We start from the raw sequence: 16,937 nt of genomic DNA, 5'->3' as shown, positions 1-16,937 counted from the left end.
AGGGGATGCTATATCTTTTGACATGGCATCGTTAAAATTGATATTACCATCTTCCTCTTTGCCTCCATCTGTCCACTTCTTTGAATGTTTTTTTGTTGAAATAATTATATTTTTTATGATGTGCTTTGTGTATTTGCGGAAGAGCCATCGGAAATCTTCCAGACTCACCCAACAGTCAGATTTCATTGTGTCTATTCAACTTTAAATATCTAATAAAAACAAACGATGACTTCACGTGACTTTAAACCGCTAACAAACCACAGCTATTTTCAGGATTCATTGTTTTTCTCACCTTCCGTTAAGGTGAAACCTGCCATTCCTTCTTGAGCTGCTGCTACCTTAAAAATGAAATAATTTGCTGTTTTCACTTATTGACAAGAATATAGCGGGTCTGGCCTTGTATGGTATGCACAGTGATGTGTAAACGAATATTTGCCCTAATCTGATTATTTTTTTCTGTTTTTGCTTTATTTTCATTTCACTGCCGCAGATAAACAAACACATTTATTAACTGCAGTTTTCACATGAGCTAAACTATACAAAACAACCAGGGGCCTCATTTATCAAACGTTCGTAGAAACTGCCCTAAATTCCCTCCTCCCACCTAAATTTAGAACGTGTGTACGAGCAGTCAAAAGACTTATTTACAAAAAATGCGGTGGCCTCTCTTACGCACGTTCGTCCGCAATCACCTGATTCACCTGTGCGTACCCAGGTGCTCGTGTCCGTTCGCCGTCATTTACATACAGAAACGCCCTCAATTAACTATATTTGGTCACGCTATGACCTCAGCACATGAGGGGATTCCCTGATATCCCCCCCCCAAAATAAGAAAACTTTAATGACAGCTAGTTAAAAACACTGGCTGCCGAAGCGCAAAAGAATCAAAGTTGCAGGAATAGCCTATTTAAGGTCAAAGGTCAGACGTTCTCCTTCAGGATGTTCTGCTAGAGAGCAGAATTCATGTTTCCATCGGTTACAGCAGGTGGTTCAGGTCCTGAAGCAGCAACAGAGCAGCCTCAGACCATCACACTACCACCACCGTGTCTGACTGTTGCTTTAGTGTTGGTCTGAGTCCAAATGGAACGGAACACACATCTTCTAGAAATGTAGAAAGCATATTTTAAAGAATACTTTCTCACATAGGACCATAGAGGCAGCATGTTGTTTAAAAGCTGGCATGTTTAACGTTTAGCTTATCAAGTCTTTTAATTTTGCTTTGCTGCACTTTAACAGAACCCATCTTTGGCGGAATGTTTTATCTGCTAAGTTGTTTTTCTGTACAGTTTTACCTCTGACTCTTTAGCAATCTCATCAGAAAAGTCAGGAGAAGGGGGTCAACTGAATGTTTGCTGTCTGGCTCTCAGTGTTTCAACATGTCGATTTTTACTGACCTGCACACACACCTTCTTCTTGTCTGCCCTTTTACAGAAGCGAATCTTGGATGGAAGTCTGGGCTTCGCAGCTGGGGTGAGTTATATTTCGTCCGAAGACGTCAAATTCAGGTGGGAGGCTGGTGCTCTTTGACTTGTGTAGCGGGCTGAGAACATCTCAGACTCACTCTAAGCTAGGGACTCCCGATGCTATGTTTAATTTCAATAAAACTGAGATAAAAATTCCCCTCAAGCTGAATACAGTCTTATCGCATCTAAAGAGGTATCACGCCTTAATTGAAAATAAGTCTTTTAAATCCTCCCATGCCTGAATCGTTCTATTACAGTTTTTGATTTCCAGCAGGGAAAAATGTTCTCACAAAGTCTGTAACGTATCTGAACTGCATGGCTCCAAAGATTAATGCTACAGAATGATTCAAATTCCATTTAACATCATCAAAAAATTATGGAACAACCTGTGGAGGTTTCCTAATCCATACAGGTGATTACCTACTGAATGCTGCAAGAGTTACATGTTTAAATGTAATGCTGTTTATATGAATGAAAAGTCAGAGAGGAAGACTTTTGTTGTAGGCACGTTCTATCAGGGTGGGCATGGGCAAAGTTTCACTGAAGCAAGGCCTTTTATTCCTGGGTATAAATTCATGCTGACGACAATAACTCATACTTAAGATAAAATACTTCTCAATAGTGCCAACGGCCATCTTTGTCTGTACTGTTTGCTCTCATAGCACGATAATATCACACTCTACAATATAATAGAATATACTAAAGGAGTAAGAGGCACAGATTGGTGCTGTATAGGACTTCTTTCAGGTAGTGGCTTCTACAGTCCCAAGCTTGTTGGTAATTAAGGTTTCGAATGAGCGTTTACGAAAGAGAAAAGAAACTAATTCCAGATGATGACAGAATACACTAACTAAATCTCTGTTATCTTTATTTTCATCCCAGCAGCTAATCAACCACATCTCCAGCCCTGCTGCTGCTCTTCCGCTTTATGATAAAATAATAAATATGCACAGAGGAGCGCCTCTCTCACATGTATTTTTTAGTAGTTTTTCCACATATAATGAAGGTTAAAATGATTGATAAACAGCCAGAGCCCTTGTAATTCAGACTACTAGAAATGTATCTTAATTAGAGGCATAAAATATTACACTCTTTCCTATTTATTATCAAGATTTGATCATTTTAAGGATAGCACAAGTTTTGGTTTTCAGTAAGATTATTGTTTTGATGTTTATTTTGATGCAGAAGTAGTGTTGGTCCTTCTTCTTCTGTAGTTCTGTAGTTTAATCTAGCATGCTGTCGATCATCTCCTGGTCCAGATCATGCTTGCTACAAGGACGGTTCGGCCTCACATTAAAAGTGTTTCAGCCTAGAAGAGTCGCTCAACTGTGGTTTTCCGACTACAAGTGCCCGCCAGCCTCCGATAGCTTCGGTTTGCTCTGTTAGACTGTAGCTGCATTGACTCAGAGTTATGGGTGTCAATCATCGCCCCACTCTCAACTATTTTTGCATTTTCCTGGAGTGATGAGACTCATGATGTGGCCAAGATGTCAGTGGTGGGGAGCTCTTGGATGAAGGTCTAGGACCAACGTTTTGATGTTCTGTGTCTGAATCACTTAGTTCTGGCATTAGCCTTCTGGCCTGGTGCTCCATCATGCTACAGATGACATGGTTCATTTGAGACCTTCAGTTGATTCTGTTAATTCTTCCTCATTACCTTCTTTTCATGCTGCTGCTCCTACCAATTCTGCCTTTCTCGCGAACCCGTCTTACCTTGTCTTATTCATTTTTCCCTTCCTTCACATTTTTCTAATCAAAAAAGTTCCATATTCCACATTTTTATTATAATTTTTTGAATTATTTTTTACTGTTTATGTTCTTTTTGTGAATTGTGATTTTTATTTCAAGGCGCTATATAAAAAACATGTTTCTTCATCATCATCATCACACACACACTGTCAGGGACCGAGCAGTAAAACTCCAGGACAATGGGTTAAAAAGAATATCTTCTCCATTTATTTTATAAAGAATTAAACAAAATCAAAACAAAAACGGGCCCAAAAGAAAAAATGGCCACAAAAATAACCTTAACTAAAAGTAACAAGCAAGACTCTCCCAAAAACTGAGACACACAGGGGAATTTATACACAAAGGCTAGCCTACAGACAACGAGGAGGGGAGAGACAGGGGAAACACTAAGACAAACAGTAAATAAACCTCGGAAACTAAGTCAAAGTATAACGACCACAAAAAAAAGGTTTAACTAATACATCCTAACAAAATCTGGTAAACTCAATAGAGCTTCAGAACGTCTGGTTTCTGGTTTCTTCATTATCAAGCTCCCTGGTTCCAGGAGCCAGATGGAATGTTCCACTTCCTGCATGGAGTTACACTGGGCGTGTCCCCTCTCTCTGCCAGTTCATCCAATCTCAGAATACAAATGAAAATAGTTAATGATCAAAAAAACTATGTGTAAGATAAATTACTAAATGTGTGCACCCATTAGTAAACATCTTACAATATTGCAACAAAATGAAATAATAAACCATCATGTGGAAAAAATAAATACTAACACTGAGAAATGGCTGGAGGAACCTACACACACACACACACACACACACACACACACACACACACACACACACACACATACACACACACACACACACACACACACACACACACACACACACACACACACACACACACACACACACACACACACACACACAGACAGTCTCAGGATGCTTCACTGTTGGAGGACATGGGACTGAAGGGAGCACTCACCTTGATCCTTATTCCAGAAGCTCCAAGCAATCAGAAAGAGAATTCATCAGAGAAATTACTTTCCTCCAGTCCTTACGAGTCCAATCCTTGGACCTTTAGCAGAACATCAGACTGCAAGACCAAAAGACCAATTCACAAATGCAAAAAACAGGCAGAGAATGTGCCTTTAAAGCTCGCCAATCGTCAAAATTCAGGGTCTGCATTTCTAACACTGAGAGACTAAGTGCTGCCACTAAAATTGGCCAACTTTAAGTTTTGCTCTGCCTCTTGCACCATGAGGCTGGATGATTGCTCCATTAAGCTTTTTATATTGAACAAATCCAGCAGTTCAGTCATATCTGTGAAGATATTGAGTGGAGATAGAAAAAGGGGATGGAGGGAGATCAGTTTGTCCTCTATGCTACTTTCAAAGAACATTCTTTGTAACCTGGGGATTGCTTTTTGATAGCAGATAGAGAGGAAAAGAAGGTCGGACAGTTCCTGCTTGGAGAAAGGTAGAAAACACAAATCACATGTCATGCGGTTAGTTTTACAGCTCGGGTAATGGACATCCGATTGAAAAAAAATAAAAAATTTTAGGGCATAAAATAGGAAATCTATTTTAAAGGAGATCATATTGTAGATACATTAAATAATTGATTAAGATCCAGCCAGTAGTTTGTAAACATTTTGAGCCATCAAGGTTGACTCAGCAGTGAATATAGAAGCTTAAAGTAAGGGCCTTGTGCAGTCAACCCTTCTCCACATTTCTGTGTTTTCAAGGCTCATTCATCTAGAAATGGGCTGACTCCAGAAATCATTTGTATACTTCAGTCCAGCAGTAGAGGCACACCGATATGGGCTTTTTAAGGCTGAGGCCGATACCGATTTTTAAAGAATTTTGTTGCTAATGGCCGATACCTAAAGCCAATTATTAAGGCCGATATATATATATATATATATATATATATATATATATATATATATATATATATATGTTTTCTGTCTTTTATTTGTGCCTGATGCTTTTCGCTGCTGTGGATCGGGGCACATCACCTGTTTTGTCCTCGGTGACACACCTAACTGATGTGGCCGGCGAGCACGCCGCTGTTTTTGCGGTCGGTAGATCTTTTAGAACTGCAGTTCAAAGGTAACTCATAAGGTGAATATATATGAACCCAGGTAGCAGTTTTTCTTTAGGATTGAGAGGAGATGCAGGAAGATAATAAACAGGCAGGACAGAAAAATAGTCAAAGAAAAACAAGTTAGTTTTTGTACCTGGTGGTTGCAACAAAACAGACACCATTGAAGGTAATCAGAAGTGAAGAACAGAAAATGAAATAATTATTTTAATGTTTAGAGCAGCAGGAACTCTGAGAGGCTGCAGGCGCATCAGTGAGTTTGCGGCCGCTGTGCAGGGGGAGGGGGGAGAGGGCTGAATCAGAAACTACCGTTGTTAAAAGAAATGTGTTTAACTTTGAAAATGTGGGCGCAATTTTAATTGTCAAAAACTCCAGCGAACCATTAGTTCATTTTGCTCAAATAGAAATTGAGGCCTGCCTCTAATTCTGGCCCTCCTTCCATTAAAGGCCTGGAGCTCGATGAGCTTGAGTAAAATACAGGCCCGGGCCTGTATTAGAGGATTTACGGTAACCCACGTTGCCTGCTGGTGGTGGTCGGAGGGACTGGTGGCACCAGTGCTCGGCAGCCTCGCCTCTGTCAGTGCGCCCCAGGGCAGCTGTGGCTACATCGTAGCTCATCATCACCAGTGTGTGAATGTGTGTGTGAATGGGTGAATGACTGATTGTGTTGTAAAGTGCCTTGGGGGGTTCCAGGAGAGAAGGCGCTATGTCAAATACAGGCTATTTACCATTTGTCTTGTGACATCATGCTCTCGTTCTTCTACCAATATACACACACCCTGAATCAAGCATGCGCACACACACTAGGGCTGTCACGGTAACCGCAAAAATGAAATATCGCAATATGAAGAAGCCCACCGCGCTGCATCATGGGCCACCACGATTACTGAACTTGGTTCAACTCAATGATGCATGTTGAGAAGGATGGCTGCACTGGTATCAAAACGAAACGTTACTTCGCTCCTTTGGGAGCACTTTGGTTTTCAGTACGTCAGCTGCTGCGCAGCCAGAGTCCTTGGCCGAGACAGAGCTGCCACCAGCGGCAAAAATAAATAAATAAATAAACGCTCAGAGACCTGCTGAAGTCCCGGACAAGCACTGCTTCTGCAACCGTCCCGAAGAGAGTTTGAGCCGAGCTGGAGCTCACTCGCTACCTGCAGGAGGAATGCATCCACCCTAAAGAAACCCCCCTGACATGGTGGAGCAAGAACCGGGAGAGATTCCCTTTGCTCGCCAGAGTCGCAGCAAGTACGTGTGCGTTAGTGCAACGAGCGCACCATCCGAGAGGGTTTTCAGTGTTGCTGGAAATGTTGCCACCCCTCTCAGATCCTCTCTCAAACCGTAGTTAACATGCTGGTTTTCCTTTTAGGTAACAAGGACGTGACCGAGCTATAAATCACCGTCATTCGTGTGTGTGTGAAAGTGAAATGATAGTGCCCCGCGCCTGGTACATGTAATTTTTTATGCTTGATTTTAAACAACTAAACAAAATGGGGACTTGTTTCTTATTTGTTAGATGCTGCAGCCAAATTTGCATTTAAAAGTTTAACCTTCTCCTGAATTTTGTTGTTTTTAAGTTCAGTCGGACTCCAACTGTCGGAGAAACAAACGCTACTGCGATCTGTGTTGTTACTGCCCTTTGATCTGCATTCAGTAAAGTGGTATAAAAGAAGGCACGGCAATTTTAACCTTTTTTAAATGTGTAAACATTATGTTTAGATAGTACTGTGATAAAAAAAGGGCTGCAATAATATCGCACACGGCAATATTAAGCCACCCTGAATCACCGCAGGAGGAATTCCTCAACCGCGACAGCCCTAACACACACACACGCACGCATGCACGCACACACACACACATACACACACACACACACACACATACACACACACACACACACACACACACACACACACACACACACACACACACACACACACACACACACACACACACACACACACACACACACACACACACACACACACACACGTGCACTCCCACTTATATCCACATTTGCTGCAGCCCATTATCCCATCATGCAGTCAGAGTACGATGTCTCTCATCTGTGATTTTTGCTGTAGAATCACAACAACCTACGATTATGTATGTAATTATATATTTCCTTCCTGTCAATGCTCAACAATCCAGCCCTGCCTTTCCTGGCTTGCTGTTAGGCACATGACGCTGTCCATCCTGGGATGGAAGCGATAAAGAAAGCAGTGGGTGACAGTGACGCTAATCATCAGCATTTAAGCTCATTCTTGTGGATCTTTGAGTCAGTAACCAAAGCATCTTAAATGTTTATCATCTATCTGTGTGTGGTTCACTTGTTGCTGAACAAAACAATTATTTAGCCACATTTAGTTCATCACAGCACATCCAGCTGACTCTTGTGGGTTTTCAGCCTTCTAATTTGTGCAAGAACGTCACACCACCTGCTACACTAGGAATTCATTTCATTGCTCTTCAATTTAAATTTATACTATGTTAAACAGTTAAAGGAGCAGGAAGCAAATTGGTAATAGCTCTTATATTTTCAAAAGCATTCTTTTTTTATTATAAACCTGCATGAGTGTTCAGACACAAAGACATGGACTTTGTTGACAGCAGTTGTAGGCTGCTCTAATGGTATACAACATAATCTAGTTCAAAAACAGGTATTTTCCTAATCTGTTGCAAAGATGTCCCCCTTAAGAAAATTGGTTTATTTTCATGTCCTCCCATTCATATCATTCTTATTCAGTTATAACAAGTTGAAAAGAATTCTGCTGGAATTTGTGGATGTTTCTTGGATTTTCAGTACATTTTATTGGTATTTTTGATTCCTATAAGGCAGGGATTCCCTAAGGGTGCGCGAGCTGCCGCTAGGGGTGTGCGAGGTGAAAAGTGTAATGGCTGCGGAGCTCAGAGAAGTCTGTCATATGTCACCATTAGCATAGCCAGAAACTCATTTGTGGGTGGACCTAAGAAAAAGTAAGTGGGCCCAATAAATGTAATTGAAAACAAGTATATTTTGCGCGTATGCGTGTCCTCCACATGTGCCCTAGCTTCATAATAACAATGCGCCGAGCTTCAGCCCTCTGGCCTGCGCACGCCGATATGTTCCGTATTTGATCATTTTTAACGATGTTGGAGAAATCTGAAGGTGGTGAGTCATTCTGGCAGATTGTAATTAACACCTGTCTCATGCAGGTGTTCTGACGTTGTAAACCTCACACACAGAACATTGTGGATGTAACAAAATAAATCAAGAAATGATTCCCATTCAGGCTATTAACAGCGCGCTGAAGATATGAAGTTCAGAGAGCGTCTGTCAGAGGTCAGACAGGTTCCAGCGGAACCACGGCTCACGGGTGCACATGTGAGCACATCTGGGCTGGGCAGAAGTAATTTGACAACGATGGTTTAAATAGCGCCAGTAATGAGACGCGGTGACTTGAGCGGCTCATGGAGCTGTGCTGCATACACACGCACGCATGCACGCACGCACGCACACACACACACACACACACACACACAGATTCAATAAGCGCGCACGCTGCGCAAACTCCGGCGCACCGTCAGACTGATGGCAGAAATGAATGCTGCCTCCTCCGTGATAAAAACTTTTAAGAGGTTTTATAACAACGTTTTTCATTCCAGGTCAAATTAAGATATTAGCTTCTATTTTGGGATGACGTATTAAAGTCGAGTCCGCTCCAGCCAGTGACTCCGAACCTGACTACAACTCATGTAACTGCAGCATTTGTTATTCCAGTCCACACCATAAAACAGCAATAAGTCGGTCTGAGGTAAAAGTGAACATCATGGCTATATCTTTTCCCCTATAGACATTTGATTACGCACAAGTAGGTGACCAGCTCAGGTTTACGCAGAGCAGAAGGAAGGAGAGCGCTCTGGCCGCACAGGTTAAACGTTCCTGCTTTAATAAAACCGTTAAATTGCATTTTTTATGTGCTACCTGGGCACTCTAAATATTTATTTAAAATTAAATCAAAGGAAATTGTAATGGTATCAAATGTTTATTAATTACTATTTAAAAAATGAAAGTGATGGAGAAATGGTCGATCATATTTTTTAACCCTGTCTGTTTAGCTTGACGTCTGATATATATAAATATATATATATATATATATATATATATATATATATATATATATATATATATATATATATATATATATATATATATATATATATATATATATATATAGCCATGCCCTGATGTGGGGGCTGGGGGGTGCGTCGACATGGTAGGGACATAGATGGGGGTGCGCGGCTAAATACGTTTGGGAACCGCTGCTATAAGGCATACTTTTCAGAAAACTTTCCTCAGCATTTTATAGCTTCATGAATTTCTTCCACAATTATTCGGACGTCTTGCAAGGGGTGACGTTCAAGGCACATCTACCAATTCCTCAAAAGCAGTGCAGACCTGATCAACAACCACACATTTAATACATTTATTTATACAGAATTGCACATGCACAACATGCACTTTCAATCGCTTGTCCTAAATTGAATACCCTATCCTCAAATTGCCTTTGGTAAAGTTGATAGCTTCAGATTTGACCATGGGTGATTACTTAGTGAGATCAGGTTTTTGTTTTGTTTGTCAAATGTTCATTTTTTGACTATTTGAAAAAGGTATGGTACACATTTAAGTAATCAATACATTTTCTTTGAGCAATACCATTAATAATGTGGATTATTAATGATATATTTTCAAAGAATATATGTGAATAACATATTCAAGATTTATTCCATTTTTTACCGGTGTACATTTGCTGTCTGAGTAATTCCAGTTGTACCATGTTACTGAATAGACCACCTTGTTGGGTCCACATCATGGTTATAAAAAAAAGTGTATATATTTTCAAAAAGCTTTAAACATGTTTGACTTTTATTCAGTAATAATTAAGTGCATTTAGTGCCAACCACAGCCTTAGGTTATATGCAAAAAATTACAGTAGTTACAATAATTCCACTCAGATAGTGTAAACAATCTGCAGTTGACCGACTACAGATAGTTCAGAATGTGGTAGCTAGATTTCTCACTAATTCAAACAGATCTCACATTACACCCATTTTAGCTGACCTACGTTGGCTGCCAGTGCTCTTTCTGTCTTTTCCATTTGTTCTTCCCCATATTCTGATGTCATCTACTATTAAAGGTGTGGTTCACTGAAATCTCCAGCATTCTGAGAGAAAATAGATGATAAAACTCTAGGATTTGTAAACTGTAGGATCATTCAAATTTTCAGAAAACCAGATATCCTCCCACTCCAATCAGGAGGAGTCGAGTGATCATCAGGCCGAATATCCATACGTCTTCGACATCCTCAATGGACAGCTGGGAGAGGCATATGATCTTCCATTCCCTCCAGGAATCCAGCATATACCCCGCCGGGTGTGTCCCCTGTGGGCATGTGGGAGCCCCGTGCTCCGTTCTCATTGTTGAAAAAATCTTATCAATCACATTGAATGACCAATTTATCAAATCCATGGTTAAAAATAGGGGTTTTCAGAAGAAATGCAGAGAAGCGCTCTGTGGGTAGACAGGACAAAGAGCCTTGGGAAATAAAAGATAAGGGAGAAAAATGAGAAGCGTCTGTACTCTGCGAGTGCCAGGAAGAAGGAGAACAGTATCAAAAGCTTCCATCAGATCCAGAAGGAGTAACACCCAGTAGCGGTTTTAGGCACGGACAGGCAGGGCAGTTGCCCGGGGTGGCATTTTTCATGACACAAAAGGGGCGCACAAGCGCTGAGTAAAAAATAAAAAAGAAAGAAATCTGCGATGCACCAAGGTTTTCTCTGTCATATCACAGTGTCTGGATTGGAAACAGCAAGTTGGCGCCCCCTGCAGCTGCAGGCGCTCCTGCTGACTGAGAACGTTCACGTGCACCGTGCGTGTATGAAGAAGAGGAAGGGGAGGGGTGTGGTGGGGAATTCACCTCTGGGTCTTTCCCAAATCAAATGAGCGGGTAGGGCTGAATCAACTGTATTAACATGGCTAAAGTCAATCACATCTTGATGTTCTTCCATTTAACGCACATTTCATTCATAATATCATAAACACAGGCCTGTCATTTTTTCAGGTTTTCTGAATTGTGTGAAATGGCCGAATAAAAAAAGGAAAAACAAAACGATTTTGTGGTCACCCCCCCATCAAGGTAAAATTGTTTAGTCCTGACTAAAGGAAACTTATTGAGTCAAGAGCCAAAGAGAAGAGATGAACATAAAAAGGCTAAAACCACCAGGTTCCCGATTCAGGGAAAAAAAAGAAAAAAAGAGGAGAAAGATAAAGGTATGTACGCTCTTATGATGCATGTTTTCAATTTTTTGAACCAGTTAACTGGGATTTTAATGGTTAATTTCGGTCAGCTAATTGCTAACAGAACTAATAGGGCTGAAATATTGAAACGAATATTCAAATGGTTCGAACAAATTCCTTGAATCGTTTTTTGCTGATTCAAACTAGGATTTGGCAAATGCTCGCTGCAGCCTGTGGCCTGCCTGAACAACAACAAACACATGTTGATCATGTTCACATAATAATAAATAAAACAACTGTACAAGCAGAAGAAAACTCCCCAGTCACCACTAACTATCCTGTTTATTTATTGCAGATGGCTGCACTGATTATTTTTTACATGATTTGTTCTGTAAAAGTTGGCATTTTTGGTAGTCTACAGTTTTTTATGTCAGTTTAAATTACAATTTCAGGGGCAAAGGGGGCCTCGCCCGGGGAGTAATTCCATGTAGAACCGCCACTGGTAACACCATCGAATTACCCGAATCAGAAGCTAGTAATACATCATTCAGGATCCGTAGCAAAGCTGTTTCAGTGCTGTGACCAGTTCTGAAATTTGACTAGAAAGGCTCAAGCAAATCTTACTCAACTAGAAAAGAGGACAGCTGCCTATATACCACAGTATAGTGAAGTAGTAACATACCTACTTTAGCAGGGGTCTCACCATCGCATGCTTTAGTTCGCGAGGGACCATGTCAGAGGTTTAACTACTGTTGAAAACAGTTAAATCAAAGGAGCTAAAATGATTGAAAACAAAAACATGCGGGCATCAGGTCAGAAAGGAATCCAGCACAGTGACAAGAACTAGTGGAGGCAGGCAACAAACAGTAGGAGACCCTGAAAGTGTAGCTCTTAATACAGCCGTTCTTACAATAAATAAATAAATAAAACATACAAAACAATTTACAGTGTTAGCAAGTTCCAACACTGAATTAAGGTTTTTTAACATAACCTGTTGGAAGTTTTTCATTGCATTCCTCTGTACATCATTGCAGTTCTGTAATTTGCTCTAATATACAGTAAGTCACGAGATACTGTGAGCATATCTTTCTTTCATTTCATTCCAGCCCTTCTGCAGTCGCACCTAGCAGTCGTAACAACCTCGGAATATAACCACCTCATCATACTAAGCTTGGGTCTCCTACAGGAGTGCAGAGTCATCTCATTCAGAGTAGATGTACACAAAAAATAAAACTAGGAGCAACAAGATGACACCCAGGCAACAAAGACCTACAGATCTCCTTTGATGAGATTGCCAGGCTGACACGTAACCTGATGAGCTTTCTACCACGGTTCCCCCGACGTTGCTGTTGTCTCCTGCTGACATAAAAAACTGGCATCCTCCTCAGAAAAATGGCACTCCAATGAGCACAGGATCCGGCAAACCATAACCAATCCAGCTTTGAGTCGCAGCCACATCATAAGCAGCATTAAGACCCAAAAGAGCATTCCGATCATACGTAATAGCTGTGTATGTGGCCCAGAAGACCTAACACAAAGACCGAATAAACAATAAAAACAGCAAGCTTTGCAGACGGCAGGCCAGAAACCATCTTGATTATTGTTCTGCAACGCAGCATGTGTGTGAGGTTACGTCATTCATGCCAACTGGAATTGAAAAGGGAATCATTAGCAAAAATGGCAAACAAGTCCTAGGAATTGAAACAGTGGGAACTGGTTCTCAATAAGAACCGGTTTTCGATTCCCACTCCTAGTTACAGTGTAACACATCCCTTTGTTGAGGTCAATAATGATTATTATGAATAATATATAAATATATTTTACATTCTCCATGGACAACAGCAACAGACATGATCTTCCACTCTCCCCAGAAATTCATCATACGGTATATCCATCTGGATGTGTTCCATCTGGGCAGGAAGGCGCTCCCTTTTCCGTTCTTAACCATCTCAGGCACAAAATAAGTTTTGATAAAAGGACGAACAACTAAGTCCTTTAGGGGTACTTCTGAGTTAAAAATGCTCATGAAATACATATGTGGAGTAACCAGGTAGGTAGGTTTTAACATTGCAAATCTGCAACGCCTGCAAGAAAATTTGATGAATTGCATTCAGAGACCAGCTGACCAGATCCATGGTTAAGAAAAATCCAGAGGAAAATGCAGAGAACAGCAGGAAAGAAAGGATTAGGAAGAGGGAAAGAAAAAGTGTCCCCACCGAGAGTAGGAAAAAAGTCCTCCCGTTAGTGACATTTTACAGCGTCTAGCTGAATGTTAAAACATGAACTAGTAATCAAAGATAGACAGATGCTTTGCTTTTGTTTACGTGTGACCAAAGACATTATCTGACAAAAGAAGTTTAAGGTGTCTTCCACAGGCTGCTGAAATGTTTGATCTTTTCTTTTCTTCCAGGCCCATTCGTTCAGACATCTCCGTTCAGTTTCATCATCTGAAAAAGAATCCTCCTTCTTTTACTAATGGAAGCCTGTCTGAAAAGGCTACCAGACTGTTAATTTTAGAGGAGAATTTTTAACACTCTTTCAAAACTACTTTGTGTAAGCTGTCATGGAGGACACAAAACTCAGTGTTTAAGACTCTAATAATGAAGGACTTAAAGAAATGTTGACACCAGTGAGTGTACAGGTGCTGGACATAAAATTAGATTACCATGGCAAAGTAGATTTATTTGAGCAAATCCCTTCAATAAGTGAAATTAGTATTTTAGAATAATTAATTAAACACTGAATTCAGATGTTTATTTCTTTTAATGTTGATGATTATAAATGACAACAAATGCAACAAAAAAAGAAAAGGGAATTTTAGAAATGTTGGCCAACTGAAAATTATGAACATGAAAATTATGGGCATGTATTTTGTTCAGGCTTCTTTGGTCTGGATTACTGCAGCAATTCAGAATGGCATGGAGTCGATCACTCTGGCACTGGTCAGGTGTTACGAGAGCCCATGTTTCTCTGATAGTGGCCTTCAGATCTTCTGAATTGTTGGTCTGGCGTATTGCATCTTCCTTTTCACAACAGTTTGCTGGTCAGTCAAGAACAGGGACACCATGGTCCTTAAACCAAGTACTGGTAGCTTTGGCACTGTGTGCAGGTGCCAAGTCCTGTTGGAAAATTAAATCAGCATCTCCATAAAGTTGGTCAGCAGCAGGAAGCATGAAGTACTCTAAAACTTCCTGATAGGTGGCTGCGTTGACCTTGGACCTCTGAAAACACAATGGACCAACACCAGCAGATGGTACCCCAAACCATCACTGACTGCGGAAACTTTACTTTGGACCTCAAGCAACGTGAATTATGTGGCTCTCTTCTCTTCCTCCAGAATTCAGAACCTTGATTTCCAAAGGATATATAAAATTTACTGTAATTGCATAACATAACTTTGAACCACTCAGCAGCAGTCCAGTCCTTGTCTTTAGCCCAGGTGAGACACTTCTGACACTGCCTCGTGTCTTGTGGCTTGACACAAGGAATGTGACAGGTGAAAACCCGTGTCTTGCATACGTCTGTGCGTGGTGGTTCTTGAAGCACTGACTCCAGCTGCAGTCCACTCTTTGTGAATCTCCCCCTCATTTTTGAATGGATTTTGTTTCATAATCATCTCCAGGGTGTGATTATCCCTATTGCTTGTACACTTTAGTTTTTATTTTATTTGACCACATCTTGTCCTTCCCTTTGACTCTCTATTAATGTGCTTGGACACAGAGCTCTGTAAAGTCACAGAAAAAGAGCATGTTCGGGTCGAATAGCCTGCTTCCCCAGTGCCTTCCAATGGCAGTGTAATGCGTGATGACGTCATGCGCGTTCACGTTCAGGCATAGCCCGTAGCATTTGCTATCTATAGCTTAGCGGCAGAGCGAGAGGCAGTGTTGCCAACTCTGCAACTTTGTCGCTGTTTCTAGCGCCTAGCGACAAACCTAGCAATGTTTCTGAGGACAGTTAATTTCCTTCCGTGACACGGGGATGGTTACCCGCTGGCAGTTGCTCAGTGTATGCCATTATTATCACGTTCTAGGTAGAGAGAAAACACAACAGAGAAGTGGAGAAGGGGAAAAAGCCGCTGTTCAAGAAAATGCTGCTAATGCACAAACTTGACAGTCTGTGAGAACAAGGAGAGCAGGAGATCTGAGCTATGTCTTAGATTGGTTTGGATCACCACACCAGATCAGCCCTAATATCACTTGATTTATACTTTTGGAATTTATTTTACACATGAAAGCAATGTGGGCCATTTTAATCATACTAATTAATCATTTGAACTAATAAAATAGTAATGGGGAAAAGGGTGGATGCTTCCAAAGCAAGCCAGGGGCTTTTCGTTAATGATAGTCGGAGCATTTTTAAGGCTGCTTGTTTAGTGCGTCTGCATCAGAATACAAAGTCTAATTTATTAGAATTGTGAAGAACAGTCTAAACCTGTAAATTGCACCGATACGGGACTGACTCAGCTGTTGTTTTCAAATTCAAATTCAATTCAAAAATACTTTATTAATCCTAGAGGGAAATTGATTAATTCGTTCAGGAGTGTGCACGTACAGCATGCACGCCTCAGGCACGAGCTTATTATTGAAGCTGCAGTTGCGCGTTTGGTCTGAGGGGGCAATCGCGAGCATAATTTCAAACTCCTTAAAGTCTCTTTAATCTCCATAAATAACACAAGCCGTGTTGCGCCGTGTTGTGGAGTTGCTAAGCTTCTACTTGCTGAGATGCACCCTGCTCTCTCTCAGCCACAAAATCAACAGTCATTCGTGGCTGTGAGCTATGGTGGGTGAGTCCATATGCAGATATGTTCCTGGGATGTTGAAGAGTCTGACTTTTCTGACTCAAGCATATCCCCATCTATTTTCTTTCAATGGCTTATGCAGGAAATAGGGGTAGAAGACTATTTCATGTTCAGCCTGCATGTGAAACCCAGCATTACCGATCATATTTTATTAAGAACATATTTACGTTTCTCTATGAAACTTCTCTTTGAAGATGCTGTATAAAAATATTCTTGCTCTCTCATCAGGTACCATTTGAATGATGTGTTATTAATAGCATACCATACTTGGATTTAAAATGCACTTTTAAAACTGCTTAATGCCAAAAACTGTACTGACATGAAAAAGGACAATAAAACCATGCATAAACAATGAAAAACACTATGTAAATACTAAAACTAACTCAATCCATGCATACATAAAAACGTCTGTCACCCCAAATCAAATGCCAAAGCATAAACAGAGATTTTCAGCCTAGATGTTAAAACCACCAACGAAGGAGACTGTCTGAATTGAAACAAAGGATCATTCCATAGTTTAGGGATCACCACAGAGAAAGGTCTTTCCCCTC

General features: G+C 40.8%; 1 protein-coding gene across 7 annotated transcripts in view; it reads left to right on the top strand.

Moving 5' to 3' along the window:
- LOC107388274 (zinc transporter ZIP11) overlaps positions 1 to 16,937 on the top strand; it is a 214,674-nt gene that overhangs the window by 12,260 nt on the left and 185,477 nt on the right. For all 7 annotated transcript variants that reach the window (XM_070545499.1, XM_070545496.1, XM_070545498.1 and 4 more), the window contains exon 3: positions 1,432 to 1,470. In XM_070545499.1, coding sequence (XP_070401600.1) covers positions 1,432 to 1,470 — 39 coding nt within the window. The remainder of the gene's footprint in view (positions 1 to 1,431; positions 1,471 to 16,937) is intronic.

Source organism: Nothobranchius furzeri, chromosome 16 (assembly GCF_043380555.1).
Source record: "Nothobranchius furzeri strain GRZ-AD chromosome 16, NfurGRZ-RIMD1, whole genome shotgun sequence".
Lineage (NCBI taxonomy): Eukaryota > Metazoa > Chordata > Actinopteri > Cyprinodontiformes > Nothobranchiidae > Nothobranchius > Nothobranchius furzeri.
This window is presented reverse-complemented; position numbering and strand designations above follow the sequence as displayed.